This window comes from Mobula hypostoma, chromosome 3 (assembly GCF_963921235.1).
Source record: "Mobula hypostoma chromosome 3, sMobHyp1.1, whole genome shotgun sequence".
Lineage (NCBI taxonomy): Eukaryota > Metazoa > Chordata > Chondrichthyes > Myliobatiformes > Myliobatidae > Mobula > Mobula hypostoma.
In genome coordinates this window covers 179370061-179397606 of record NC_086099.1, presented here as the reverse complement: position 1 = coordinate 179397606, position 27546 = coordinate 179370061, and the positions used below count along the sequence as shown (strand labels likewise).

The window sequence follows — 27546 nt, the reverse complement described above, 5'->3', positions numbered from 1 at the left end:
TTGACTGCACACAGCTCTCCAAAAATAGATCTGCATTTAACTAATTATGTGACCTCTAAGACTAATTGGCTGTGCCAGTGATGATTTGGTGTGTCATATTAAAGGGTTTAAATACTTATACAACCAATTATTTTGTTTTTTATATTTGTAATTAATTTAGATCACTTTGTAGAGATCCGTTTTCACTTTGACACAAAAAGGATTTTTTTCTGTTGATCAGTGTCAGAAAAGCCAAATTAAGTCCACTGTGATTCAATGTTGTACAATAATAAAACATGGAAACTTCCAAGGCAGGGTGAATACCTTTTATAGGCACTGAATGTCTAAGGTTCATTTTTAGCAAATGTACAGTGCTTGGGAAAAGTATTCAGCCCCCAAACCTTTGTTCACATAAATGAGTAGTACAACCAGGGAACCTGATCAATTTAACTGAAGGTTTTTATTTGTGAATCACATGCTCTTTTTTCCACAATAGAGTCCAAAAACAGGGAAAATTGTAAAGCATGAAAACCTAAAAAAAATCGAAAACTGAAATGTCAGCAGTTCAAAAGTATTCATCCCCCTTTGCTCAGTATTTAGTTGAAATACCCCTCACAGCCATTATAGCCAGTAGACTTTTTGGACCAGTCTCTATTAGCTTTGCACAATGTGGTGAGGCAAGATTTGCCCATTCCTCCTTGCAAAATTGCTCAAGCTGTGCCAGGCTAGTTGGGGAGCAGCAGTGGACCGCAATCTGAAGGTCTTGCCAGAGATGTTTGATTGCATTAAGGTCAGGACTTAGTCTGGGCCACTCAAGGACATCAATTTTCTTCATTTGAAGCCACTCCATGGTTGTTCCGGCAGTGTGCTTAAGGTCATCGTCCTGCTGAAAGACAAACTTCCTCCACAGTTTAAGCTTTCTGGCAGTGGCTAGCAGCTTTTTATCAAGGAGCTCTCTTATTTGGCAGCATTTATCTTCCTATCAGTCTTGACCAGATTTCCAGTCCCTGCTGCTGAAAGCATCTTCATAGCATTATGCTACCTCCACCAAATTTTGCAGTAAGGATGATATTCCCTGGCTGATGCAAAGTATTAGATTTATGCACACATACTACCATAAAAAAAGCATTCCTTGAGCATAAAGGCTTTGAAAAGTGAAACGACTTTTAAAAGCGAAACCCAGAATATACTGTAACAATGTGGAAGAAGGTCTTGTAGTCAAATTCGACAAAAGTGGAACTTTTGGCTGCAACACTAAGTGGTAAGTGAGGTGATTAATGTCCTTGAATGGCCCAGAGTACCGACCTGAACCCGATCTAACATCTCTGGAAAGACTTTATGATTGCTGTCTACTGCTGTTCCCCAACTAACCTAGCATAGCTTGAGCAATATTGCAAGGAGGAATGGCAAATCTTGCTCCATCAAGTTGTGCAAAGCTAAAACAGACTGATCCAATAAGACTACTGGCTGTAATAGCTGCAAGAGGTAGTTCAAATAAGAACTGAGCGAAGGGTGATACATACTTCTGAATTGCTGACATTTCAGTTTTTTAAATTTTAGTTTTACATGCTTTACAATTTTTTTCCTGTTTTTTTGTGGGCTCTGCTGTGAAAAAAGGAGCACATGATTCACATATAAATTTCTCAGTTAAATTGATCAACATCCCTGGTTGTAATACTCATCTATGTGAACCAAGGGTTGGAAGCTGAATACTTTTTCAAGGCACTGTAAGTCTATGTTAGCCCAGTTTTGCCAATACTCTCTAATCTAGGCAGCATCTTCTATACCTTCTACAAAGCCTCTACATTCTTACTTCATTGTGATGACCAGAACTGCACACAATACTCCAAACGTGGCCTGACCGGCACAACATGACTTCCCAACTTTATTCCCCCAGCTAATGAAAGCAAGCATGTTGTACTTAGATTTTTCTACACTATCTACTTTTGCCAACTTACTGATTAAGCCATCTACATTTTGATTCAAATCTTTAATATATATCATAAATAACAGAGGTCCCAGTACTAATCCCTGTAGAATTCCTCTGCTCACAGACCTCCAGTCAGAAAACTAACATTCCTTTTCCAATACCCAGTTTTTTTATTACCAAGCCAATTTTTGATCCAGTTTACTAAACAACTGTGGATCCGATTTGACTTATTGTTCTGTATTAGCCTACTGTGAAGGGCCTGGTCAAATGCTTTACATAAGTCCATGTAGACAACATCTACTGCTCTACCTTCATTAATCATCTTTATAACTTGCTCAGAATTTCAATCAAATTTGTGAGAAAGGTCCTCCCTTGCACAAAGTCATGCTGCCTATCTCTAATAATCCATGCTTTTCTAAAGAGACGTAAATACTGTTCTGAAATAACTTGGCCATTACTTGTATTTTCTGTCTATCATCGTGTTACCTTTCATAATATTTACGCCACTGCTCATCCTTATTCAGTCCATACCCCTTTTGCTACTGACTCTTAATTGCATTTCTGAGTTGCCCAGATCAGTTCAAGAGTCAGATGTCCAACTGAACCAATGGTGAGGTTGGGACCATGATGTACCTGTTGCCAGCTGCTCAATGTTTTTTTTAAATCTTTAGCTCTTCATTTGGAACCTAAGAAATGGGTACGTAGAGAAATTGCATGTAGTTGGGAGAGCAATAGGGTTTATTAGTGAGAGATTTTAATTTCCCATTACTGACTGGGCCTGCCAGGGTGCTAAGGGCCTAGATAGGGTGGAATTTGTGAAATGGTACCAAGAAGGTTTCCTGAATCAAAGTATAGAGGATGCAATACTGGTCCTCCTCTTGGGGAACATGGAGGGTAGATAACTGAAGTGGCAGTCAGGGAGCACTTTACCTCTAGTGACCAGATTCTAGATGTTTTAGGGTAGTGAATGAAAAGGCTAGGACAAGTCCACAGGGTGGGGTCCTAAGCTGGAGCAGGGCTCTTTTTGGGAGAATAATTCAAATTCTAGTAGGGGTCAATCAGGTGAACTTGTTTGAAGGGAAAGGAATGAACGACAAGAGGGAGGCTTTTAAGAGTGTGATATCAAGAGTCCAGAGGCAGTATGTTCCTGTTGGTGTGAAGGGTAAAACTGGCAAGCTTAGGAAGCATTGACTGATGAGAGATATAAAGGCACTGGTCAGAAAAAGAGAAGGAAACGTACATTGGGTTCAGGAGGTTGGGAACGAGAATATCCTTTGGTGACTATAAAAAAAAATTAAGAATGTTCTCAAGAGGGATATCAAGAGAGCCCAGAGAGGGTATGATATGGATCTGACAGATAGATTAAGGAAATATCCAAGTGATTCCGTACCTGTATTAAAAGTAAAAGGGCAGCTAGGGAGAAATTATGTCCCTTGAGAAATCAGCTGGACTGCCTATGTCTTGAGCTGCAAGAGATGGGTGTGATTTAAAATAAATAATTCTCCTCAGTGTTTATAGGGAAGAAAGTCATAGTTGCTCAAGTAATATGGGAAACAAGAGGAAATGTTTTGCAGAACATTCATATTACCTGAGAGGAGGATTTTCAGTATTACAGCACATTAAAGTGGATAAATCCCCAAGGCCTGACCAAGTATATCCCCTGGAATTTGAGGGAGGCTAGAGAAGAAATTGCACAACATCTTGCAGAGATATTTGATTCATTGTTAGCGGTGAAAATCCCAAGGACTGAATGTGGTTAAATTTGAAGGGTAGCAAGGACAAATTAGGGAACTACAAGCAGGACAGCCTAACATCAGTGATGGGGAAGTTATTGGAGGAAGTTCTAAGGGCAGGATTTACCAGCATTTGGATAGATGAAGTCTGATTTTAAAAAGAGTCAGCGTGGTTTTGTGAGTGAAAGTCATTCTTGATTAAACTTAGGGATTTTTGAAAGGGTAACTAAAAAGGAAGAGGAGGGTACGGAAGTGAATGTTATCTATTTGAACTTTAGTAAGGCCTTCAATATGGTCTTGCATGGTAGACTGATGTGGAAATTTAGCTCCCATGGAAGCCAGGGAGAACGAGTTAGATAGATGCAAAATTGGCTTGGAGGTGGGAAGCAGAGGGTGGTGGTTGAAGGTCGTATCTCAGGATAAAGGTTGTGACTTCATAGTGTGCCGAATGCATTGCTATTGGAACCCTTATTATCCTTTCTTTATATAGAGTGCCTATAAAAAGTATTCACCCTATCTCCCCCAAGAGTTTTCATGTTTTATTGTTTTACAACATTGTATCACAGTGGATTTCATTTAGTTTTTTTGACACTGATCAACAGAAAAAGACACTTTTGTGTCAAAGTGAAAATAGTTCTCCACAAAGTGATCTAAATTAATTTCAGATATAAAGCACAAAATAATTGATTGCATAAGTACTCACTCCCTTTAATATGGCACACCAAATCATCACTGGTGCAGCCAATTGGTTTTAGAAGTCATATTAATTAGTTCAATGGAGATCACTTGTGTACATTCAAGGTGTTCAAATTGACTGTAGTGAAAATACACCTGTATCTGGAAGGTCCAACTGCTGGTGAATCAGTATCCTGGCAAAAACTACACCATGAAGACAAAAGAACACTCTTAAGTAATTTCACAGAAAGCTTATTGAAAAGCACAAGTCAGGAGATGGATACAAGAAATTCTCCAAGTTATGAAATATCCCTTGGAGTATGGTTAAGTCAATCATCAAGAAATGGAAAGAATATGGCACAGCTGTAGATCTGCCTAGAGCAGATTGCCCTCAAGAACTGAGTGACTGCGCACGAAGAGGACTAGTGAAGGAGGCCACCAAGAGACCTATGACCATTCTGGAGGAGCTAAAAGCTTTAGTGGCTGAGATGGGAGAGACTGCGCACTCAACAACTGTTGATCGGCTGCTTCACAAGTTGCAGCTTTAAGGGAGACTGGCAAAGAGAAAGCCATTGTTGAAAAAAAAACACATGAAATCTCGACCAGAGTTTCCAGAATGCACATGGGAGACTCCGAAGTCAGCTGGAAGAAGGTTCCATGATCTGATAAAACCAAAATTGAGCTTTTTGGCCCTCAGATTAAATGTCTGCAAGAGAACTGTGATTTGGGAGAAGGTTTGTTTTCCAGCAAGAAATGACCCCAAGTGCAATGCCAGAGCTACACAGGAATGTCTTAAAGACAACAAAACAACAAAGTGAATGTCCTGGAGTGGCCAACTCAAGAGATTAGACCTCAATCTAGTTGAGTATTTGTGGCTGAGCTTGAAAAGAGCTGTTCACTCACGATCGCCATGCAATCTGACAGAGCTTGAGCAGATTTGTAATGAAAAATGGGGGGAAATTGCAGTATCCAGTTTTACAAAGCTGATAGAGACCAGTCCACACAGACTTCAGGCTGTAATTACTGCCAAAGGTGCATCTACTAAATACTGACTTGAAGGGGGTCCCCCCAGCAGTTTCCAAAGAAGTACACTTGTTGAGGGGAACCCTGTACTGACTTCTTAATCCACTTACCTCTCCTGGTGGTTACCCATCTACTGTCTGAAGCCTGTAATCTGGTTGTGACCACCTCTTCAAAAATCTAACATATATAGTCTTCAGCCTCCCAATTGATCCTGAGTGCATCCTACTGCAGCTCCAACTTCTTGACCCGGTCAGTCAGGAGCTGAAGTTAGGTGCACTTTCTGCAGATGTAGTCATAAGGGAAACGGTCAGGTATCCTGAATTCCCACATCTGATAGGAGAAGTATTCCATCCTGACTAATCTGTACTAAACAAAAAGGTTTACCTCTTCATATCGGTGCCTCCGCCTGTTCTCGCTGCAGCCTGATAGGCCAAAATCTTTGCACTCTATCACTGGCATACTCGAACAATGGCCACTCTGTTTGACTCAACCTTGCTTTTATTTGCTGTTGAGTCTGAGCCTCTGACGCCAGCACATGCCATACCTGCGCAGCTGAAGAGGACTGGCCTTATCCACTGCTGCTCCTCTTTTACTCTCTCTCTCTCCCGACTTTCGCTAGGGTTCATGTTCTGACACTGACGCTTGCTGCGCCTGAGCCGCCAAAAAAAGGTGGTTAATTGTTTTAACTGCTCTGCATGTTCAGACACATTCAGAAACATTCAAATATTTGGACAGATTTGAAGACAAATTTATGTGGCTTAGTTAGATATCATTATTTCTTCTCTCAGTTGTTGTATAGGGGAGGTCTTGTTCTAATCTCCCCGGATAATGGTAGTTCCAAGTGCAAAGTCTTGTCACCTAGCAGTCTGCCTATTAAGAATCCAGCTCTTAAAGAGAGTTGACTTCACGAGATTAAGTTAAATTCAGGTATACAACATCAGTGAGTAGTAAGTATGGGTCCCAGTTTAGCTGACAGGACATTCTGGGTCTCTTACTGAAGTGCTTTATACTTGTATCATTCTGACTGCCACTCATCGTAATCCATTCTAATCCCTTTACCTGCTGTTTCAGGTTTATGATGGTTCAAACGAAGGATCCCCCATGTTGAAAAAGCTGTGTGGAAACATAGTTCCAGAAGGGATCACCTCCAGTCACAATGTAGCCCATGTACATTTCCGCTCACAAAACAGTCATAACCACAGAGGGTTCAGGGTGCAGTTTAATCAAGGTAAGTCCAATTTAAACTTTTATTTAGCATTACTAGAATTTCATTCCAAACATTCTACTTTCATCTTGCATTTTGTTTACAGTGTGTGGGTCCTATATTGTTACCAATGATACTGGTGGAGCTATAACATCACCTCGATATCCCAACAACTATTTAGACAATCAGAACTGCAGCTGGATAATTCAAGCCCAGAAACCATGTACGTAAATGTCTCTCCATGATGCAGTAGGTTTCCTGTGCTTTTTGTAAATGTATGCCAAGTAACTTTCTATTAGAGTGCTTATGGTAGCAGCTGAGGAAATTAATCATCGGCTCTGGTTTGCTTCATTTAACTACATAGTTCCTGTTTATTAATAATTGTTCATTTCAACTAATCTACTGATTATGGTACAGAAGGAAGCAATTCGGCCCGTTCAATTTATACTGTCTCCCAGCAGAGCTATCCCATGCTCCTTCATCTATTTCCCTGTAGCCCTGCAACTTATTCTCTCTAACTTGCCCACCAATTCCCCTTTGATATAAAAACAGAAGATGCTGGAAATACTCCACATCTATGGGAAGGAAAAGAGAGTTAATGTTTCAGGTTGAAGACTCCCCTTTGATTCTCCTTGCTACTTTCCTCACTTACTCTTCATCCCATTGTCACAGAGATATCATGCAAAGAGTTATTATCTACACAGACAACATCCCAAATCATGATCAAATTTGTCTCTGGACCAGTTTGTATGAAAGATCTTGATCTGAAATGTTGGCTGTTCATTTCCCTCTACAGATGCTGCCTGACCCACTGTGTTCCTTGGTTTTTGTTTTTTGCACTACCATGTCTCCTTTAATTTAGTTTGACTCCAAAACAGCAGATTATTGGCTCATCGTAATCTAGAAATTTGGGCTAATGTTGGAGTGTCTGACTGAGAAATTGCTGTTTGTGGAAGGTACTGTTAAGTTTGTGTTTCTCCTCGAAAATGGGCATGAGGGACCCCACAGCTTTATTCAAAGAAGAGTAAAGTGATTCCTTAAATTACATGGAGCAAAACTGCTCACAATACTCTAAGTGAGGTCTGACCAATGCCTCATAAAGCCTCAAAATTACATCCTTGCTCTTATATTCCAGTCCTCTCAAAGTGAATGCTAACATTGCATTTGCCTTGCTCACCACTGACTCAATTTGCAAGTTAACTTTTAGGGAGTCCTGCACAAGGGCTCCCAAGTCCCTTCGCATCTCTGGTCTTTAACCTTCTCCCTGTTTAGAAAATAAAACACCTCCATTCCTGTGTTCATCATCTTTTTTCAATTTTAAGCTCATCCCAATGACTGTAATTTTGCCTTATCTTCTTACTATATCCTCAAAGTCTCACTACACACAGCATCTACTTGTCTACCAGCTGCCTCATGTTCAACTAGCGGGGCACTGTCTATGGCACCCCGAGCTACCTGCCAGCCTAGTCATCAAATGGGAGCCCAAGCATGGGAGGATGAACCTTGGGCATCCTCCCAAGACTGTGATCAACACGCTCCTAGAAGACAGCGGCGCGGCTAATGTAGATGAACTGAACACACTGATGAGGGAGAGGGAGAAGTGGAGAGTCCGTCATTGTGCCCGACGCTGGCCCCCTAGGCCTGAGTCGACGTAGTAGTAGTGCCCCATCTTCAGCCTATAACTCCTTTTCCCAGTTCCCTGAAAAATGTAAAACAGAGACAAAGTCACAAATGGATGACTGATAGTGTGGTCTATTTCCAATATGGACAGAAATAGAATGAGTCGTCTAATGGTGAAAGTTGCTGGGATTCTGAAATAAAAGGTGATTCAGTAGGTTAACTGAATTTAAATCTAGAGTGAATGTTGATCTCTACAATTATTCATACAATACTAGTTTGCTGATTTTAGTAGTGTACTGTTATTTCTTGAGTGTTCCTCGGTAACAAGGCTATTTTTGCTGTTTATAAATACATGATTGTAGATTGCAAGTAGCTTTGGAATAAATCAAAACTAAAAGTAGTGGATATATGTATAATGGTAAACATGACAAAATCTGCGTATCCTGGGAATCCAAAGCAACAAGATGCTGGAAGAGCTCAGCAGGCCAGGCAGCATCTATGAAAAAGTGTAAACAGTCATTGTCTCAGCCCAAAATGTTGACTGTTTACTCTTTTCCATAGATGCTGCCTGGCCTGCTAAGTTCCTCAAGCATTTTGTGTGTGTTGATATGTATAATGGTGTTTGATTCAGAACTTAACCTGCCTTAGAATGTCTCTTGCTGAGGAGGTACTTGTGTGGCATCTATTTATTAGCCAGTCCAAATGTTATCGTATCTTTTTGTAGGTAAGTACACGGGCATTTTGCAAGGCATTTTGACTTAAACTGAACTTTGAGCAATGCTCGGAAAAGATTTCCATCTTATTGATAAGTTCCAATAAGTCTCATTTTGTGGCCCTAGCACCTAAAACTCTGCCCACTGCCAATTCCTGTTCAGCAAGGAAGTTCAAGTTGACTGGACCTGGGTGCGTTGAATATGTCCCTTTCCATTCTGCATTCCAAAACTCATTCAGGTTAAATTTAGATATTAATATATCCTCAAGACTTGCTACTAAGAGTATGAGTTATATATTGATACAATGTTTGTGAGCAATGGTTTAAATGGTTAACTTACCAAATTTATGAATGTGGAAACTTACTTAAAAACCAATGGGTGTTCCTTTCATTGTTTCTGGATTAAGAAAGATCTGTACGTCTAGAATAGAAAAGCACTTCCTATGAATAGGAGGTAATGAAATCATTTATGAAAGGAAGTGTAAGTGCTTATCATTGTCATGTAATGGATTTCTCCAGAAATAATTCTTATTTTATTTGTTTCTCGTGTGAGCAGTTAAGCATGTTACAATCTCATTCACTGACTTTGCAATTGAGAACAATGTGGCAGACTGTTCAGCAGACGTTTTGCAAATCCTGGATGGAGACAACCTTGCGGCACCTTCAGTTGGTAAGTGCAGAGTTGACTTCTTTAATACTCTGTAGTGATGACAACTAAACAAATATTTTTAAATTAATTCTGAATGCCTGCTAGGAGGGAATTTAAATTTACTACAAATTAATAATGTATGAATGAAAATTATAGAATCTCATAGCACAGGATACCACTCAGCCTGTGAAACTGGTTTTATTTCAGCAATTTTTTTTTGTGCTTCAAACATAACCAATGTCCTTTTGAAAGTTCCAATAATACTTGTTTTTGCTACTCTTTCAGTTGCTATGCTCCAGAACTTAACCACCTTAATTGAGGGAAAATTGTCATCTCATTTCCTCTAATTCTTTTATCAGAGATATAAAATCTGTGTCCATAAGGTATCAGTTCCCCTCGCAATCAAAACAGTTCATTATTTTCATTATTGAAACCCCTCATGAATATCAAAAAAATTCACTTAGATCTCCTATTTCCTTCTGTATCCTCAGGAGAAAAGTCAGGATTCTTATTAGATTTTGTGAAACCTCTGGAACTTGTTAGATGTGAAAACATTGAGCTGTTTTTCCCATCTGGTTTGACATGTAGGAATTCCATGGTTTTTTTTTCTTCATACATTCAGCTAGACTTTGTTCTCAGCATACAGTCAATGGTTCAGCTATTCGATATGTGTTCAGCTGTTCTTTGAGTTATTGTATCATTTTGCATTGGAGCTGACTGATTATAGGCCTCCATTTCTTACCTTTCTTGATTACACTTCACGGTAGGCGGTGTAGCGATGGAATATTAGAAGTTCAGTTCTTGCTGCTGTTTGTAAGGAGTTTGTATGTTCTCTTCGTGACTGTGGGTTTCCTCCAGGTGCTCAGTTTCCTCCCACAATCCAAACATTTACGAGTTAGGGTTAGTAAGTTGTGGGCTTGATATGTTGGTGCCAGAAGCGTGCCAGTTAATGCATCGCTTTACAGTAGCAGTGATCTCTGATCAGGGTTCAGAGTTTGAATGTTCTCCCGTGACCGCAGTTTCCTCCAGGTGCTATGATTACCTCCCACTTTGCAAAGATGTACAGTTAGAGTTAGTGAGTAGTGGCATACTATGTTGGCGCTAGACGTGTGGTGACACTTGTAGGCTATTGAGCACAACGCTCGCTGATTTGATCTGACACAAATGATGCATTTCACCGTATGCTTCAATGTACACGTGGCAAATAAAGCTCATCTCATCTCTCTTATTGCAAGGCAACACTTGCAGTCAGTCCCAGCGCATCCTCAATGCAAAACACCACATTTCACTGTATATTTCATTATGCATATGACAAATAAAGCTAATCTTTTTTCTCTTTGAAGTAACCCAGGTCATTAAGGGTAGAGTAGTAGACATAGTCTGGTGAGGAGGCTGTGAGAACACCCAGCAGGACTGAAAAACAAGACATAACAAAGGGTGGATGAGCTCTTTGTGAGCCAACGGCCATCTTATGTGGAAGAGATTAAAGCCTCACCATGTATCTACGAATCGTATGCTATGCACCTAGTTAGAAGAGACTTGATGAACTTGGGCGCTGCACCGTGTGCCTGGACCTGCCCAAGGTCTCCACCTAAGGAAGGGCCAGCTCAAATAAGCGGCCGCGGCTGGAGGCCGACACGGCCTCGGGCTCGAGATCGGCGGGGCAGCGGCGGGCGATGCCAAGGCAGCTAGCAAGGACAAACTGGAGGAGAGGCAGTACATGGTGCTGTCACAGGATCGAAGAAGATGGAGGTGCATAGCTGCCAACCCCGGATTCGGGACGGCATCCACTGACTGACTGAGTAGCCCTGGTCTAAATAGACTTCAGTAAGGCTGTTGATACGTTTCTGTATGGTAGACTGCTATGGAAAGTTTTATTGCATGGGATCCGAGGAATGTTAGCTATTTGGATACATGATATGCTTGGTCGCAGGAAGCACATAGTGATGGTGGAAGTTAGTTTGTTGCACTGAAAGCTTGTGAGTCATAGTGTTCCCCAGGGGTCAGTGCTGGGCCCATTCTTGTTTATCATCCTTAGCAATGGTTTGGATGAGAATGTAGAAGACATGTTTTGTAAGTTTGCAGTGACAGTGAAGGTGGTCATCAGGATTTCTGGAGGGATCTGAGCATTGCAAGTAGACGGGGGTGAAGAAGGCTTTTAGTACTCTGGCCTTCATCAGTTATGTCGTTGAGTATAAAGTGGGGATGTTATTTTGCAGTTGTATAAGGCTCTCGGGAGGCCATATTTAGAATTCTATTTTCAGATTTGGTTACCTTGTTATAGGAAAGATGTTATTAAGCTGGAAAAAGTGAAGAAGACATATACGAAAATGTTGCTGAGATTTGAGGGACTGAGTTATGGAATTAGGTTAGAAGACACTAGACACGAGAATACTACAGTACAGTATAGGCTCTTCGGCCTTCAATGTTGTGCCGACCCATATATTCCTAAAAAAAAGTACTAAGCCTACACTACCCCGTAACCCTCTATTTTTCTTTCATCCATGTGCCTGTCCAAGAGGCTCTTAAATACCCCTAATGTTTTAGCCTCCACCACCATCCCTGGCAAGTCGTTCCAGGCACCCATAACCCTCTGTGCAAAAAAACTTACCCCTAATGTTTCCCCTAAACTTCCCTCCAGTAACTTTGTACATATGCCCCCTGGTGCCCTGGGAAACAGATACTGGCTATCCACCCTATCTATGCCTCTCGTAATCTTGTAGACCTCTATCAAGTACCCTCTCATCCTTCTGTGCTCCAAAGAGAAAAGTCCCAGCTCTGCTAACCTTGCCTCATAAGACTTGTTTTCCAATCCAGGCAACATCCTGGTAAATCTGCTCTGCACCCTCTCCATAGGTTCCACATCCTTCCTATAATGAGGTGACCAGAACTGAACACAATACTTTATACTTTATTGTCATCAAACAATTGGTACTAGAATGTACAATCATCACACCGATATTTGATTCTGCACTTCACACTCCCCGGATTACAAATATTAAATATTAAAGATATTAAAATTAGTTTAAATTAGTAACTATTAAAAATTTAAATTATAGATCATAAATAGAAAATAGAAAAATGGGAAGTAAGATAGTGCAAAAAAACCAAGAGGCAGGTCCGGATATTTGGAGTGTACAGCCCAGATCCGGGTCAGGATCCGTTCAGCAGTCTTATCACAGTTGGAAAGAAGCTGACCCAAATCTGGCTGTACGAGTCTTGAAGCTCCTGAACCTTCTCCCGGAGGGAAGAGGGACGAAAAGTCTGTTGGCTGGATGGGTCGTGTCCTTGATTATCCTGGCAGCACTGCTCCGACAGCGTGCGGTGTAAAGTGAGTCCACGGACAGAAGATTGGTTTGTGTGATGTGCTGCGCCGTGTTCACGATCTTCTGCAGCTTCTTTCAGTCTTGGACAGGACAACTTCCATAACAGGTTGTGATGCATCCTAGAAGAATGCTTTTTACGGTGCATCTATAAAAATTAGTGAGGGTTTTAGGGGACAGGCCAAATTTCTTTAGCTTTCTCAGGAAGTAAAGGCACTGGTGGGCCTTCTTGGCAGTGGACTCTGCTTGGTTGGACCAAGTCAGGTCACTTGTGATATTGACCCTGAGGAACTTAAAGCCTTTGACCTGTTCCACTTGCGCACCACCGATGTGAATTGGGTCGTGCGGTCCGCTACTCCTTCTGAAGTCAACAACCAATTCCTTTGTCTTGCTGACATTAAGGGATAGGTTACTGTCTTTGCACCATACCACCAAGTTCTTAATTTCCTCTCTGTACTCAAACTCATCATTACCCAATATTATAGAGATTATCAATACAATCAAAGTGTGGTTTCACCAGAGATTTGTAGAGTTACAACATGACCTCTCTACTGTTAAACTCAATCCCCCTATTAATGAAGCCTAGCATCCTATAGGCCTTCTTAACTATCCTATCAACCTGTGCAGCAACCTTGAGGAATGTATGGATTTGAACCTCAAGGTCCCTCTGTTCATCCAGACTCTTAAATAAAGGACCATTAACCCTGTAATCAGCCTTCTGGTTTGTCCTTCTAGAATGCATCACCTCACACTTATCCAGATTGAACTCGATCTTCCACTTTTCTGCTTAACTCTGCATCCTGTCTATATCCTCTTGTAACCTTCGACAACCTACAGCCCCAACCACAACTCCTCCAATCTTCGTATCATCCGCAAACTTACCCATCCTTCCGCCTCATCATCCAGGTAATTTATAAAAATCACAAAGAGCAGGAGTCCTAGGACAGATCATTGCAGCACTCCACTAGTCACCGACCTCCAGGCAGAATACTTTCCTTCCACTACTACCCTCTACTTTCTTCCTGTAAGCCAATTTTTTATCCAAACAGCCAAAGTTCCACTGATCCCATGCCTCATGACTTTCTGGATGAGTCTCTCGTGGGAGACCTTGTCAAATGCCTTGCTGTAATCCATGTAGACCACATCTACCGCCCTACCCTCATCAATTTCTTTTGTTACCTCTTCAAAAAACTGAATTAGGCTCGTGAGGCACGACTTTCCCTTCACAAAGTTATGTTGACTATCCTTGAGTAGACTATACTTCTCCAAGTGCTTGTAGATCCTATCCTTTAGAATCCTTTCCAATAATTTGCAGACCACCGACGTAAGACTCGGTCTGTAGTTCCTAGGATTCTCCCTATTACCTTTTTTAAACAAGGGATCTACATTTGCCATTCTCCAATCCTCTGGCACCTCACCTGCAGCCAAAGAGGATTCAAAGATCATAGCTACTGCTCCAGCGATCTCTTCTCTCACTTCCCACAGCAACCTGGGGCATATCACATCCAGCCCTGGGGACTCATCAATCTTGATGTTTTTAAGAAGATCCAACTCTTCTTCTTCCTTAATCTCCACATTGCCCAGCACACAGCCCTGTTCTATTTTGACCTCACCCTGATCAAAGTCCTTTTCACTTGTGAATACTGAAGCAAAGTATTCATTTAGGACCTCTCCAACCTCCTCCACCTCCAGGCACATGTTGCCTTCTTTATCCTTTAGCAGCCCGACCTTCATTCTTGTCATCCTTCTGTTCTTCACATATGCATAGAACGCCTTGGGGTTCTCCTTAATCCTACATACCAAGGCCTTCTCATGCCCCCTTCGAGCTCTCCTAAGTGCTTTCTTAAGCTCCTTCCTGGCTACCCTATATTTCTCATGGGCCCCTCTGCTTCCTGCTTCTTATATCTAATATATGCTTCCTTCTTGCTCTTGACGAGTTGCCTCACGTGTTTCATCAGCCATGGTTCCCTTTTCCTACCATTTTTTCCTTGTCTCAGTGGGACAAACCTATCCTGATGCCAGCACAAGTGGTCCCTAAACTTCCTCCACATTACTTCTGTGCTTTCACCCTTGAACATGTGTTTGCAATTTACTCTCACTAGTTCCTGCCTCATCCCTTCATAGCTAGCCCTTCCCCAGTTAAGCACTTTCCCATTTTGTCTGTTTTTATCCTTTTCCATAGCTATGCTGAAGCTAAGGGAGTTGTGGTCACTCTCACCAAAATGTTCCCCCACCAAGAGGTCTGCCACCTGACCAGGTTCATTACCCAGAACTAGATCCAATATGGCCTCTCCTCTCGTCAGCCAGTCCACAAACTGTGTTAGGAATCCTTCTTGAACACACCTGACAAATTCAGCCCCATCTATCCCCCTTGCAGTCAGGAGGGGCCAGTCAATATAAGGGAAGTTGAAATCACCCATAACTAGAACCCTGTATTTCCTGCACCATTCTAAAATCTACCTGCTTACCTGTTCCTCGGTGTTCCGAGGGCTATTTGGGGGCCAATAGACTACTCCCAGCACAGTGATTGATCCCTTCCTATTTCTGACTTCCACCCACACCGACTCAGTGGACACTCCCTCTGCAGCATCCTCCCTTTCTATAGCCGTGATATAATCCCTGCCCAGTCATGCTACTCCCCCCACTTTTTCTACCTCCCATCCTATTCCTTTTAAAACACCTAAACCCCAGTACCTGCATCAGCCAATCCTGCCCTTCCTCCAGCTAAGTTTCAGTAACGGCCACAACATCGTAGTTCCACGTACTGATCCATGCTCTAAGTTCATCCCCTTTATTCCTAATACTCCTAGCATTGAAATAGACACATTTCAACCCCTCTAACTGGCTACATTTATGTTTTGTTCCCTGCCTGTCCTTCCTCACCAATTCAGAACACATAGCAGCATGCCTTTGTCCTTCTACCCTAATCTCTGCATTCAAATTCTGATTCCCACCCCACTGCCAAATTAGTTTAAACCCTCCCCAACAGCTCTAGCAAACCTGCCCACCAGGATATTGGTCCCTTTCCAGTTCAGGTGCAGCCCATCCTTTTTGTACAGGTCAGACCTTCCCCAGAAGAGATCCCAATGATCCAGAAATCTGAACCCCTGCCCCCTGCACCAACTCTTCAGCCACACATTCATCTGCCATAACTTCCTGTTCCTCCCCGCTCTGTCTCATGGCACAGGCAGCAATCCCGAGATTACCACCCTTGAGGTCCTGCTTTTTAACTTCTTTCCTAACTCCCTATATTCCTTCTTCAGGACCTCATCCCTACTCCTATCTATGTCATTGGTCCCCACGTGGACCACGACGTCTGGCTGCTCACCCTATCTCCTGAGAATACCGAGAACTTGATCCGAGATATCGCGGACCCTGGTACCAGGGAGGCAACAGACCATCCGGGATTCTCGATCTGTCCCACAGAACCTTTTGTCTGTCCCCCTAACTATCAAATCCCTTATCACTCTTGCTCTCCTCTTTTTCCTCCTTCCCTTCTGAGCTGAGGGTCCAGTCTCGGTGCCAGAGATGTGACCACTACAACTTGTCCCTGGTAGGTCATCCCCACCAACAATATCCAAAACAGTATACTTACTGTTGATGGGAATGGCCAGAGGGTGCTCTGCTCTTTCTGTCTATTCCCCTTCCCTCTCCTGACAGTCACCCAGTTACCTGCCTCCTGACTTTAGTGGTGACTGTCTCCTTGAAACTCCGATCTATTACTGCCTCTGCCTCCCAGTTGAGATTTTTTTTAATTGAAACAAAGAAAAATGAGGGGTGATCTTACAGAGGTGTAAAAATCCTGAGGGGAATGGATAAAATGAATGTATGCAGTCTGTGTCGCAGGACTGGGAATCAAGACACGGGGCTGAGGTTAAAGCAGAGAGGGCAGAGATTTAGTAAGAATCTGAGAGGCAACCTTTTCACCCAGAGGGTGGTCAGTATATGGAATGAGCTGCCAGAGAACAACATTTGAAAGGTGTATGGAACAGGGAAAATTTAGACATTGGAATATAAGCCAAATGTGAGCATAAGGGATAAGTTTAGATATGAGTATGGGTCAGCATGGGCCATTTAAGCTGAAGGACTTGTTTCTGTGCTTTATGAACCTATGACTCTATAACTTTGTCCCAATTTTGCCATCACTGTGTCTTCATCTTTTGTGCTGGTATCTGCAATATGTTTCCCTCTTCCCGCACTTACAGATTGCCTTCAAACTCCAATAAAGTTGAATATAGTATCATTTCTTAATGCATGCATTTCTAAATGACAATGAAAGAGGACTACGTGTCTTCATAACCTATAAGTTCAATGAATTGAAAGTAGAAAATGCTGGATAAACTAAGCATCTGCTCTAATAAAGCATCTTAAACCTGAAACATTAACTGTTTCTCTTTCCACACCTGTTGCCTATTCTACTAAACTTCCCCAGTGTCTTCTGATTTCCAATATCAGCAGCTTGTGTAAGTGTCACAAATACACGGTGCCTCAGGCTGTAGCCATAAAGAGAGGAAGAGAAGCGACAGTCTGGGTCTAGGATCTTTCATCAGAAGTGAAAAAGTTACTACTACAGAAATGTTTGGATGTAAAGGGAAAGAGGAGGGAAAACAAAAGAAGAGTGGTGTGAATGCTGGAAGACAGAAGAAATTAAATAAAATGGAAATTCAGGGGATACATAGCAGGTCAGATAATGTCTGTGAAGACAGAATTAGAAGAGATTGAATGATAGAAGGGAAGATGATTGCGGGGCAGATGGGTATTGACAGGATAAGAAAACAATAATACAAGGGCTTAAAGGAGAAGAAAATGAAAGTAGCAGAATCATTATCTTAAATTACTAAATAAGTCTGGGAGGCTTTGATGTTTCCAGTCAAAAGACAACACTATTTTCATAAAAATCAAAAAGCTGCAGGTACTAAAATACTGAAATAAAATGAAAACTTTTCTGCTGTTACTGGTTTACCACTAGCTCATCCTGAAATGTAGTAAAAAATGTTTTTGCTTTGTTAGCTTGAAAGAATAGCAATGTGACAACAAAGAGATCTAACACTGTAAGATAATTGGTTAGCATGACTAGATTGGAATGCTAATTATGTACTTGAATAGCTCAGAACTACAGTGCCCATAAAAAGTATTCAACCCTCCCCCCAGAGCTTTTCATTTTTATTGTTTTACATTGAATCACAGTAGATTCAATTTGGCTCTTTTGACACTGATCTACAGAAAAAGACTCTTTTGTGTCAGAGTGAAAACAGATCTCTACAAAGTGATCTAAATTAATTTCAAATATAAAAAAAACAAAATAATTGGTTGTATGACACAACAAATCACACTGTTGCAATTGGTTTAGAAGTCGCATATTAGTTAAGTTGTCCTAGCTATACATAAACATGTGCAGTCAAGGTGTTTCAATTAATTGTAGTAAAAATACACCTGTATCTGGAAGGTCCAACTGCTGGTGAATCAGTATCCTGGCAAAAACTACAGAATCAGAATCAGGTTTATTATCACCGGCATGTGACGTGAAATCATTGGCATGTGACACCACGAAGACAAAAGAACACTCCAAGCAACTCTGCAAAAAGTTTATTGAAAAGTACAAGCCAGGAGATGGACACAAGAAACTTTCCAAATCACTGAATATCCCTTGGAGTACAGTTAAGTCAATCATCAAGAAATGGAAAGAATGTGGCACAGCTGTAAATCTGCCTAGAGCAGACTGTCCTCAAAAACTGAGTGACCATGCAAGAAGGGAACTAGTGAGGGAGGCCACCGAGAGACCGAAGACGAGTCTGGAGGAGTTACAAGCTTCAGTGATTGAGATGGAAGAGACTGCCCGAACAACAACAGTTGCCCAAGTACTTCACCAATCGCAGCTTTATGGGAGAGGGGCAAAGAGAAAGCCACTATTGAAAAAAAAACTCACATGAAATCTTGGCTGGAGTTTGCCAGAAATCATGTGGGAGACTCTGAAGTCAACTGGAAGAAGGTTCTATGGCCTGATGAAGCCAAAGTTGAGCTTTTAGGCTATCAGACTAAAAGGTATGTTTGGCATAAGCCAACATCATCAAAAACACACATTCTCTACCATGAAGCATGGTGATGGCTGCATCATGCATTGGGGATGCTTCACCGCTGCAAGCCCTGGAAGGCTTGTGAAGGTAGAGGGTAAAATGAATGCAGCAAAATACATGGAAATCCTAGAGGAAAATATGATGCAGTCTGCATGAGAACTGTGAATTAGGAGAAGATTTGTTTTCCAGCAAGACAACGACCCCAAGCATAATGCCAAAGCTACACAGGGATGGGTTGAAAGCAACACAGTTAATGTCCTGGAATGGCCAGGTCAGAATCCAGATCTTAATCCAATTGAGAATTTTTGCCTAGACTTGAAAAGAGGAGTTCACTCATGATCTCCATGCAATCTGACAGAGCTTGAGCAGTTTTGTAAAGAAGAATGGGGAAAATTTGCAGTGCCCAGACGTGCAAAACTGATAGAGACCTATTGATACAGATTCAAGGCTGTAAATGCTGACAAAGGTACATCTACTAAATACTGACTTGGAGGGGATGAGTAATTATGGAATCAATTATTTTGTGATTATTGTGTTCGATAATTGTAATCAATTTAGACCAATGCATAAAAATTTGTTTTCACTTTGACACAAAAGAGTCTTTTCCGTTGATCAGTGCCATTAAAAAGTCAAATCAAATCCAGTGTGATGCAATGTTGTAAGATGATAAAACAAACGGGGTGAATACTTTTTATAGGCACTGTTTGTTGTAGAAACAAGACAAATACAGTTTGGTTCTAACAGCACTGTTCAAAAGTTTCTATCTATTATTAAAAGTTTTAAGTATATTTTAAGTACTTGTTGCAACATTTATTTTTAGGCTGTTGTCTCTGGAAAATATTCAGTATTTTGGTACAAATATTCAGTACAAAGTTGAGAAAAGATAAAAACTTTATAATGTGGGATAATTTTATGGAGCTAATTGGAATTTGATGATGTAGATGAAAGAACTGAATTAAGGAAAAGAAAGAAATTAACAAAAGAGCAAAATGAATGCATTTAGATTAATTTTCTATCCAATGCATTTTGTGATCTAGATGACTAAATTTGCTATAACTTAACAACGCGTGCCATTACCAGTGTGTAAATCACACAGCAGTCACCAGAAAACAGAGAGTTCCCAGATGAACGTAACAAGCAGCAAGTTGTTTTTGGAGGAGCCTGCTCCTCCAGGAGCTTTGCTTTAACAGTGTTCCATTGAAAGGTTTGAGACTGAAATTAATGGAAAAGTCTGAAGTTGCTGTACTTAAATCAGAGATCGTAGTTGTTTTTTTTAAAAAATTCAAATTTAAGATTGAATGATAAAAATGTCTAAATAATTTTTTTTCAATTTTGAACGTCTTTTCAGAAAGCTCAATAGATCTCAATAAAAAAAGTCAAATGTTTTATAGAGCAGATGACGCCAGTAATTAACATTGCAATCTAATCCTGCATCTGTGGCAATCTGGTTTACAAAAGAAGTATAGTATTAGATCCAAGAGGAGGCATATAATTTTGCCAAAAATCGTACAGTGGCCCAAGGATTGCGAGCAGTTTAGAGTTCAGGGGAAAAGGACCAAAAATTTGATTAAGAGAGGAGAACTTGAGAATATGAATGAGGAGGTGACAGATAAGGAGCTACAGGGAGATAGTCACACGTAGTTCTGGGAGGCAGGTACCTGGGTGACTGTCAGGAGAGAGAAAGGGAATAGGCAGCCAGGGCAGAGTACCCCTGCGGAGGTTTCGTCAATAACACGTATGTAGCTTTAGGTACTGTTGGGGAGGACAACTTACCAAGGGGAAGCCACAGCAACCTGGTCTCTGGCACTGAGCCTGTTTTTGTGGGTCAGAGAGGAAGGGATGGGAGAAGAGGAGTGCAGTAGAGACAGGGGATTCCATAGTTAGAGAAGAAGATATAAGTTTCTGTGGATGTGAAAAAGACACTGGATGGTACGTTGCCTCCCTGGGGCCAAGTCAGGGATGTTTTTGATCAGATACAAATCATTCTAAAGGGGGAGGGTGAGAGGTCAAAAGTCTTGGTACATATTGGTATGAATCACATAGGTAGGAACAGGGAGGAAGTCCTGATGAGAGAATACAGGGGGGTTAGATAGAAAATTGAAACGCAGGCCCTCCAGGATAGAAATCTCTGGATTGATTTCTTTGCCATGTGACAGTGAGAGTAAGAATAGTATGATTTGGTAGATGAATGTGTGGCTGAGGAACTGGTGAAGGGGCTGGGTTTTAGATTTATGCATCATTGGGATCCCATCTGGGAAAGGTATCATCATCATCATCATCAGCTGCCATGCCCAGTTTGAGCTTTGACTGCCATGGCCCACACACTCCTGTTTCGGGTCAAGTGGATCAATTCACTGATATTCATTTCTAATTCTCTGGCTGCTGTCTCGATCATCATTTATCTTTGTCTTCCTCTTGCTTTCTTCCCTTCAATCTTTCCCATAATTACCGTGCATTCTAACTCCTCTTTCCTAATCACATGTCCAATGAAGTTACATTGCCTTTTCATGAACTCGTACATTATTTCTCCTTTTGTGTTTGCTCTGTTCATGACATCCTCATTAGATATTCGCTTCATCCATGATATTCTTTGCATCCTCCTCAAAAACCACATTTCTGCTGCTACAATTCATTTCCTTATGTTACTAGATATTGTCCAACATTCTGAGCCATATAACATAACTGAATAAATGTAACATTTCAGTACTCTGAGGCGGGTTGTCATGCCTAGTTTAGTATTGGTCAGTATATTCTTCATTCTCATGAAGGTGTCTTTTGCCATCCCTATTCTTCTTTTGATGTCCAAGTCGTACCTGCCATCTGATGTCACTCAGCTTCCTAAGTAGCAAAAGTTCTGTACTTGTTTTATGTTTTCTCCGTTTATTCTGAGCCTGCAGATAGGATTCTCCTTCTTTTTGGATATCACCATACATTCTGTCTTTTTGCAATTGATAGATAGACCCATTTTTGCACTTTCTTGGGGAAGGTATAAGTTGTACAAAAAGGGTGGGTTACACCAGAATCAGAGGGGGAACAATATCCTTGTGGGCAGGTTTGCTCGAGCTGTTAGGGAAGAAGTAAACAAATTTGGCAGGGGAAGGGGAACTGGAATTATAGGGCTGATAATGGAGCTGTTGGTATGCAAGGAAATGCAGTGTACAATGAGACTGTGAGGAAGGACAGGCAGATGATAGGACCAAATTGCAGTCAGTGGGATGAGTTGCAGTGTAACATGGGAGCAAAATCAAAAAGAGTGACAAATACAGGACTGAAGATGTTGTATTTGAATGTACGCCGTATACATAATAAGGTAGATGATCTTGTACCACTGTTAGAGGTTCGCAGGTATGATATTGTGGACATGTGGCAGATAGCAGATCATAGTTGGAAGCTTGATATCCAAGAATACATATTGTATCAAAAGGACAGACAGATAGGCAGAGGGGGTGGGGTGGCCGTGTTGGTCAAAGTTGAAATCAAATCCTTAGAAAGAGGTGACATAGGATCGGAGATGTAGAATCCTTGAGAGTAGTTAGAAACTGCAAAGGTAAAAAGACCCTGATGGGTGTTATTTATCGGCCTGTGAACAGTAGCCAGGATGTGATATACAAATTACAATGGGAGATAGAAAAGACATGTGAAAAGAGCAATGTTATGATAGTCGTGGGGGATTTCAATATGCAAGTAGATTGAGAAAACTAGGCTGCTGCTGGATCCCAAGAGTGAAATCTTGAACATTTCCTATGAGATGTCTTTTTAGAGCAGCTTGTAGTTGAGCCCTCTAGATGAAAGGCAATTCTGAATTCAATGTTGTGTAATAAACCAGATTTGGTTAGGGAGCTTAAGGTAAAGGAACCCTTACGAAGCTGTAATCATCATATGATCGAATTCATCCTGCAGTTTGAGGGAGAGAAGATAAAGTTAGATATATCACTATTACATTGCAATAAATGGAATGGCAGAGACATGAGAGAGGAGCTGGCCAGAAGGATTGGAAGGGGACACTAGCAGGGATGACGGCAGACCAACAACAGCTGGAAATTCTGGGGACAACTTTGAAGGTGCAGGATAGATACTTACCAAAGATGAAGAAGTATTCTAAAGGGAGGATGAGGCAACCGTGGCTGACAAGGGGAGTCAAAGTCTGTTAAGGCAAAAGAGATAACATATGGTAAGCAAAATTAGCGGGAATTAGAAGATTGGGGAGAGATATGGTACAGGAAAGATACTAGCATGGATAGAAGATTGTCTGACTGACACAAGGCAAAGAGTGGTGATAAAGGGGTCCTTTTCTCATTGACTGCCAGAGCCTAGTGGTGTTCTGCAGGGGAGGGACCTCTCACATTATATGTCGATTTAGATGATGGAGTTGATGGCTTTGTGGTCAAGTTTGTGGATGATACGAAGATAGGTGGAGGGGCAGGTAGTGTTGAAGAAATAAAGAATCTGCAGAAGGACTTAGATTGGGAGAATAGGAAAGAAATGGCAGATAGAATATAGTATAGGAAAGTGTATGCTAATATATTTTAGCAGAAGCAATAAAGCCATAGTCTGTTTTCTAAATGGAGAAAATTCAAAAATCAGAGGTGCCAAGGGACTTGGGAGGCCTTGTGCAGGATTTCCTTAAGGTTAACTTTCAGGTTGATTCGATGTTGAGGAATGCAAATGCGATGTTAGCATTCATTTTGAAATGGGGGGGTGGGAACGTCGACTCAGACCATGAGAGGCCTGCGTCAGGCATTTTCGTGCCTTACAAGGCGCAGATTGGAAGTCTGTGTGGGGCGCCACTCCTCGCATAGACAACTAGACAATTTGAAACAACTAAAATATAGCAGCAAAGATGTCATGCTGAGGCTTTATAAGGCATTGGTCAGAATGCACTTTGAGTATTGTGAACAGATTTGGGCTCCTTATCCAGGAAAAAATATGCTGGCATTGGAAAGGGTCCAGAGGACATTCACAAGAATGATCCCATGAATGAAAGGGTTAATGTATGAGGAGTGTTTACTCGCCCGTACTCTCCAGAATTTAGAAGAATGGTGGGGCGGGGGGCAGTCTCATTAAAACCTATCAAATATTGAAGGGCCTACACAGTGTGAATGTGGAGAGGATGTTTTCTATAGTGGAGGGGTCTAGATCTAGAGTACATACCCTCATTTAGAACAGAGAGGTGGAGGAATTTCTTTAGCCAGAGGGTAATGAATCTGTGGAATCTGTGAAGCCAGGTGGGAGGGAATAGTCAAGGGCTGGAGAAGAAAGAATCGATAGAAGGGGAGAGGGGACCCAGGAGGAAGTAATAAGCAGGTGGGAAGATGTGAAAGGTCAGAGTGGGGAATAGCAGAAGCGGTAAGGGAAATTGTTCACTGAAAGGAGAAATCAATATTCATGCCATCAGGCTGGAGTGTACCCAGACGGAATATAAGGTGTTGCTCCCCCATCGTGAGGGTGGCCTCTTCTTGGCACAAGAGGACGCCATAGATCGACATGTCAGAACTGGAATGGGTATTGGAATTAGAATGCTCGGCCACTGGGAAGTCCTGCTTGTGGCGGATGGTGCGGAAGTGCTCAATAGTGTGGTCCCCCAATTTACAACAGGCCTCGCCAATGTAGAGAAGGCCACAAATTTGGCAGTAAAATACTTTGGAAAGTCCCGAGGTTGCAAAAGAGGCCATATATTTGCAAGCTCCTTTGACTGTGCTCTAAAAGTTGCTGTTGATACACAATTAAGGAAAGCTGGGGTGCCGTAATTTTGAAGTTCAAAATAAATTTATTATCGAAGTACATACATGTCACCATATACATCCATGAGATTCATTTTCTTACGGCATACTCAATAAATCCATAGAATAATAACCATAACAGAATCAATGAAAGCCCTCACCAGCTTGTGCGTTCAATCAGTGTGCTAAAGACAACAAATTATGCAAATACAAAAAGAAAGGAATAATAATAATAATAGTGGTTGCATTGTTGGAGCAGTGGCTAGACTGCTGCACAAGAAACACGAGTTTAGTTCTTGACAGGAGCAGGGACAAGTTAAACTGATTTTTAAAAAATCTTAAATTAAAAAACACGTATTAGTGTTGGTATCCACAAATGATCATGAAAGAACAGCTTGGGGTAAAAATCCATTTGGTTCATTTTATGGAGAACAAGTCTGTTCCTATCTAGTCTGACCTGGTGGTGACTCTAGACCCTCACCAATTTTGACTCTCAACTGTTTTCTGAACTAGCAGATTAATCTACTCAGATCAAGGGCAATTGTGAATGAGTGTTTAAAACTACACTCACTAGCAATGTCCAATGTCCTCTGAATGAAAAGAAACAAAATTCTGTTTTACTGTAATTTGAACATGTTGAGGGTTGTCCTGTAAATGCTCAATTTGAAATAGAAATTCAGCATTTTTTGACTCACAGAAATCCATTTCGAAGTGCATTAACTTTAACTTCCCTATTTTTAAAATTTAATTGACCTATGATGATATTTTTCTGCTTTTCCTTCCTCTGACAATGAGTTCGCGTTTTATTATATAGTGTGCAATATCATCACATTATATTATATTCGACCTATATTGCTTTCAGGGTTTGGCTTTGTGCATTAATTTGCCTCTATATATTGTAGGTCGTTACTGTGGAAATACAATCCCTGATCCAATCACATCATCCAGTAATGCCTTATTTGTCAATTTCATCTCTAATGATGTCATCTCATTCAGAGGCTTCCGAGCAACCTATGCCGCATCAGCATCAGGTAGGAGATACCGTAACAATATAAGGAGACACAAGAGATTGTAGATGTTGGAACTCAGAGCCACAAACAATTCACGAGAGGAACTGAACAGGTTGAGCAACATCTGTGGGAGAGAGGGGAGAAGAGCAAAGGGGATTGTCATTGTTTCTGGTTGAATCTAGTCCTGAACCTTAAGTATTGCCAATTCAATTCTCTCCTGCAGATACTGATTGACCACCTCAGTTCTCCAGTGTATTATTTGTTACTTTAGAAATAACTATCTTCGGCAATTTTTAAAACTGGTTATTAGGCCATTTTATTATACTGAATATGAATTTCAACTGACACTAACAATAACTCAGAAATCATAAAGTGATCGCAAAATTGAAGGATCATGGTTTAGGAGTTGTTATTGTGATTTGCTACCTTTTAAAAATGTTAAAATCTGACAAAGTTCACAGATGTTGACTGCTTGTAAAACAGGTGTCAGCTGTGTCATTCACTTGCTAATCTATGGGATGTCTCCTGACAGCCTTTACCACAGTGAAGGGAGAAAAAAAATGGCGAGGGTTAGGGGGCAGCGAGTGAGCTACATGGAGTTGGTGGATACAGGGAGCTGGGTTGGGGGGCTAATGGCAGGTAGGTATCTCTGGTGGATGGTGCGCTGCATTCAGGAGCACCTCCAGTCCCTATCCGAGGTAGTGATATGCTATTTAGTACACTGATTGACAAATCAGTCCGTAGTATCCTTGGTTTATAAAGGGGTGGTTCAACACATTTAAAATTTATGTCCTGTTTACAGGGTTCATTTTAATTCACACATCTCTTTCTTATCTTTGGGGTGGTGGTACAAGAGCCTAAAGCCCCACACTCAGCAATTCAGGAACAGCTTCTTCCCCTCTGCCATACTTTTCATGGTTTTGTAATGAAGATAAGTCATTCAAAGGAATGGTAATGTCACAGACACAAAACAAATTTCCTGCAAGATGAATCATGGTGGGAAGTGCCAAACCCAAATGACCTCGGGTGGGTCTTTGTCACGAAAGTGGAACAAATGCTTCAAAACAGTCACAGAACAGTTCGTGTATATGACCATCCATAATTAAAGCAAACACAAGTGGGCCCAATATCTGGACAATCAGATTATACAGACTCCAATTTAAATAGTAAATTCAGTGTAGTAAATTGTGAGGTTAGTCAGAATGCCTTCAGCATTATGTGGCCTTTCCGATGATTCACTACCCAGCACCACAGTAGAAATACTTGAGTCCTCAGTGAGGGGCATGGTAAGAAATAATGTGAAACAGAGTTTGCAAATGTGATAAATAAATAGACAAGAAAATAAAACAAAGTGTACTTTGTCAAACCCTTATTGTGCAAAACATTAAATATCAGGTTGTTTTGAGATTAGTGGTGTCAGACCTTCCTTGTATGTATTTTGTAGGTGTAATAAACAGCAAATACAATCTAACTGGCACTGGGTCTAAACTGAATTAAAATGCTCTCTTTTTAATGTGCAGAAACAATAGATTATTCTCAGTGATTTTTTCATTCTGTGATTCTACACAGGTACTCAACATAGATTGAACAAGCTCTAGTCAGACACGAGGAAATCTGCAGATGCTGGAATTTCAAGCAACACACATAAAATTGCTGGTGAACGCAGCAGGCCAGGCAGCATCTATAGAAAGAGATACAGTCAACGTTTCGGGCCGAGACCCTTCGTCAGAACTAACTGAAAGAAGAAAGGGAGAGGGGAGCCCAGAGGATGGGCAAGGAGTTATAGTGAGAGGGAGAGAGGGAGTAAAAAAGAGAGAAATAAATAAATAAATAAATAAATAAGGGATGGGGTACGAGGGGGAGGTGGGGCATTGACGGAAGTTGGAGAAGTCAA

At 41.2% G+C, this 27546-nt stretch overlaps 1 protein-coding gene across 3 annotated transcripts in view; it reads left to right on the top strand.

Moving 5' to 3' along the window:
* cubn (cubilin (intrinsic factor-cobalamin receptor)) overlaps positions 1-27546 on the top strand; it is a 264719-nt gene that overhangs the window by 155881 nt on the left and 81292 nt on the right. For all 3 annotated transcript variants that reach the window (XM_063044183.1, XM_063044182.1, XM_063044184.1), the window contains 4 exons: positions 6412-6568; positions 6651-6767; positions 9433-9546; positions 25545-25673. In XM_063044183.1, coding sequence (XP_062900253.1) covers positions 6412-6568; positions 6651-6767; positions 9433-9546; positions 25545-25673 — 517 coding nt within the window. The remainder of the gene's footprint in view (positions 1-6411; positions 6569-6650; positions 6768-9432; positions 9547-25544; positions 25674-27546) is intronic.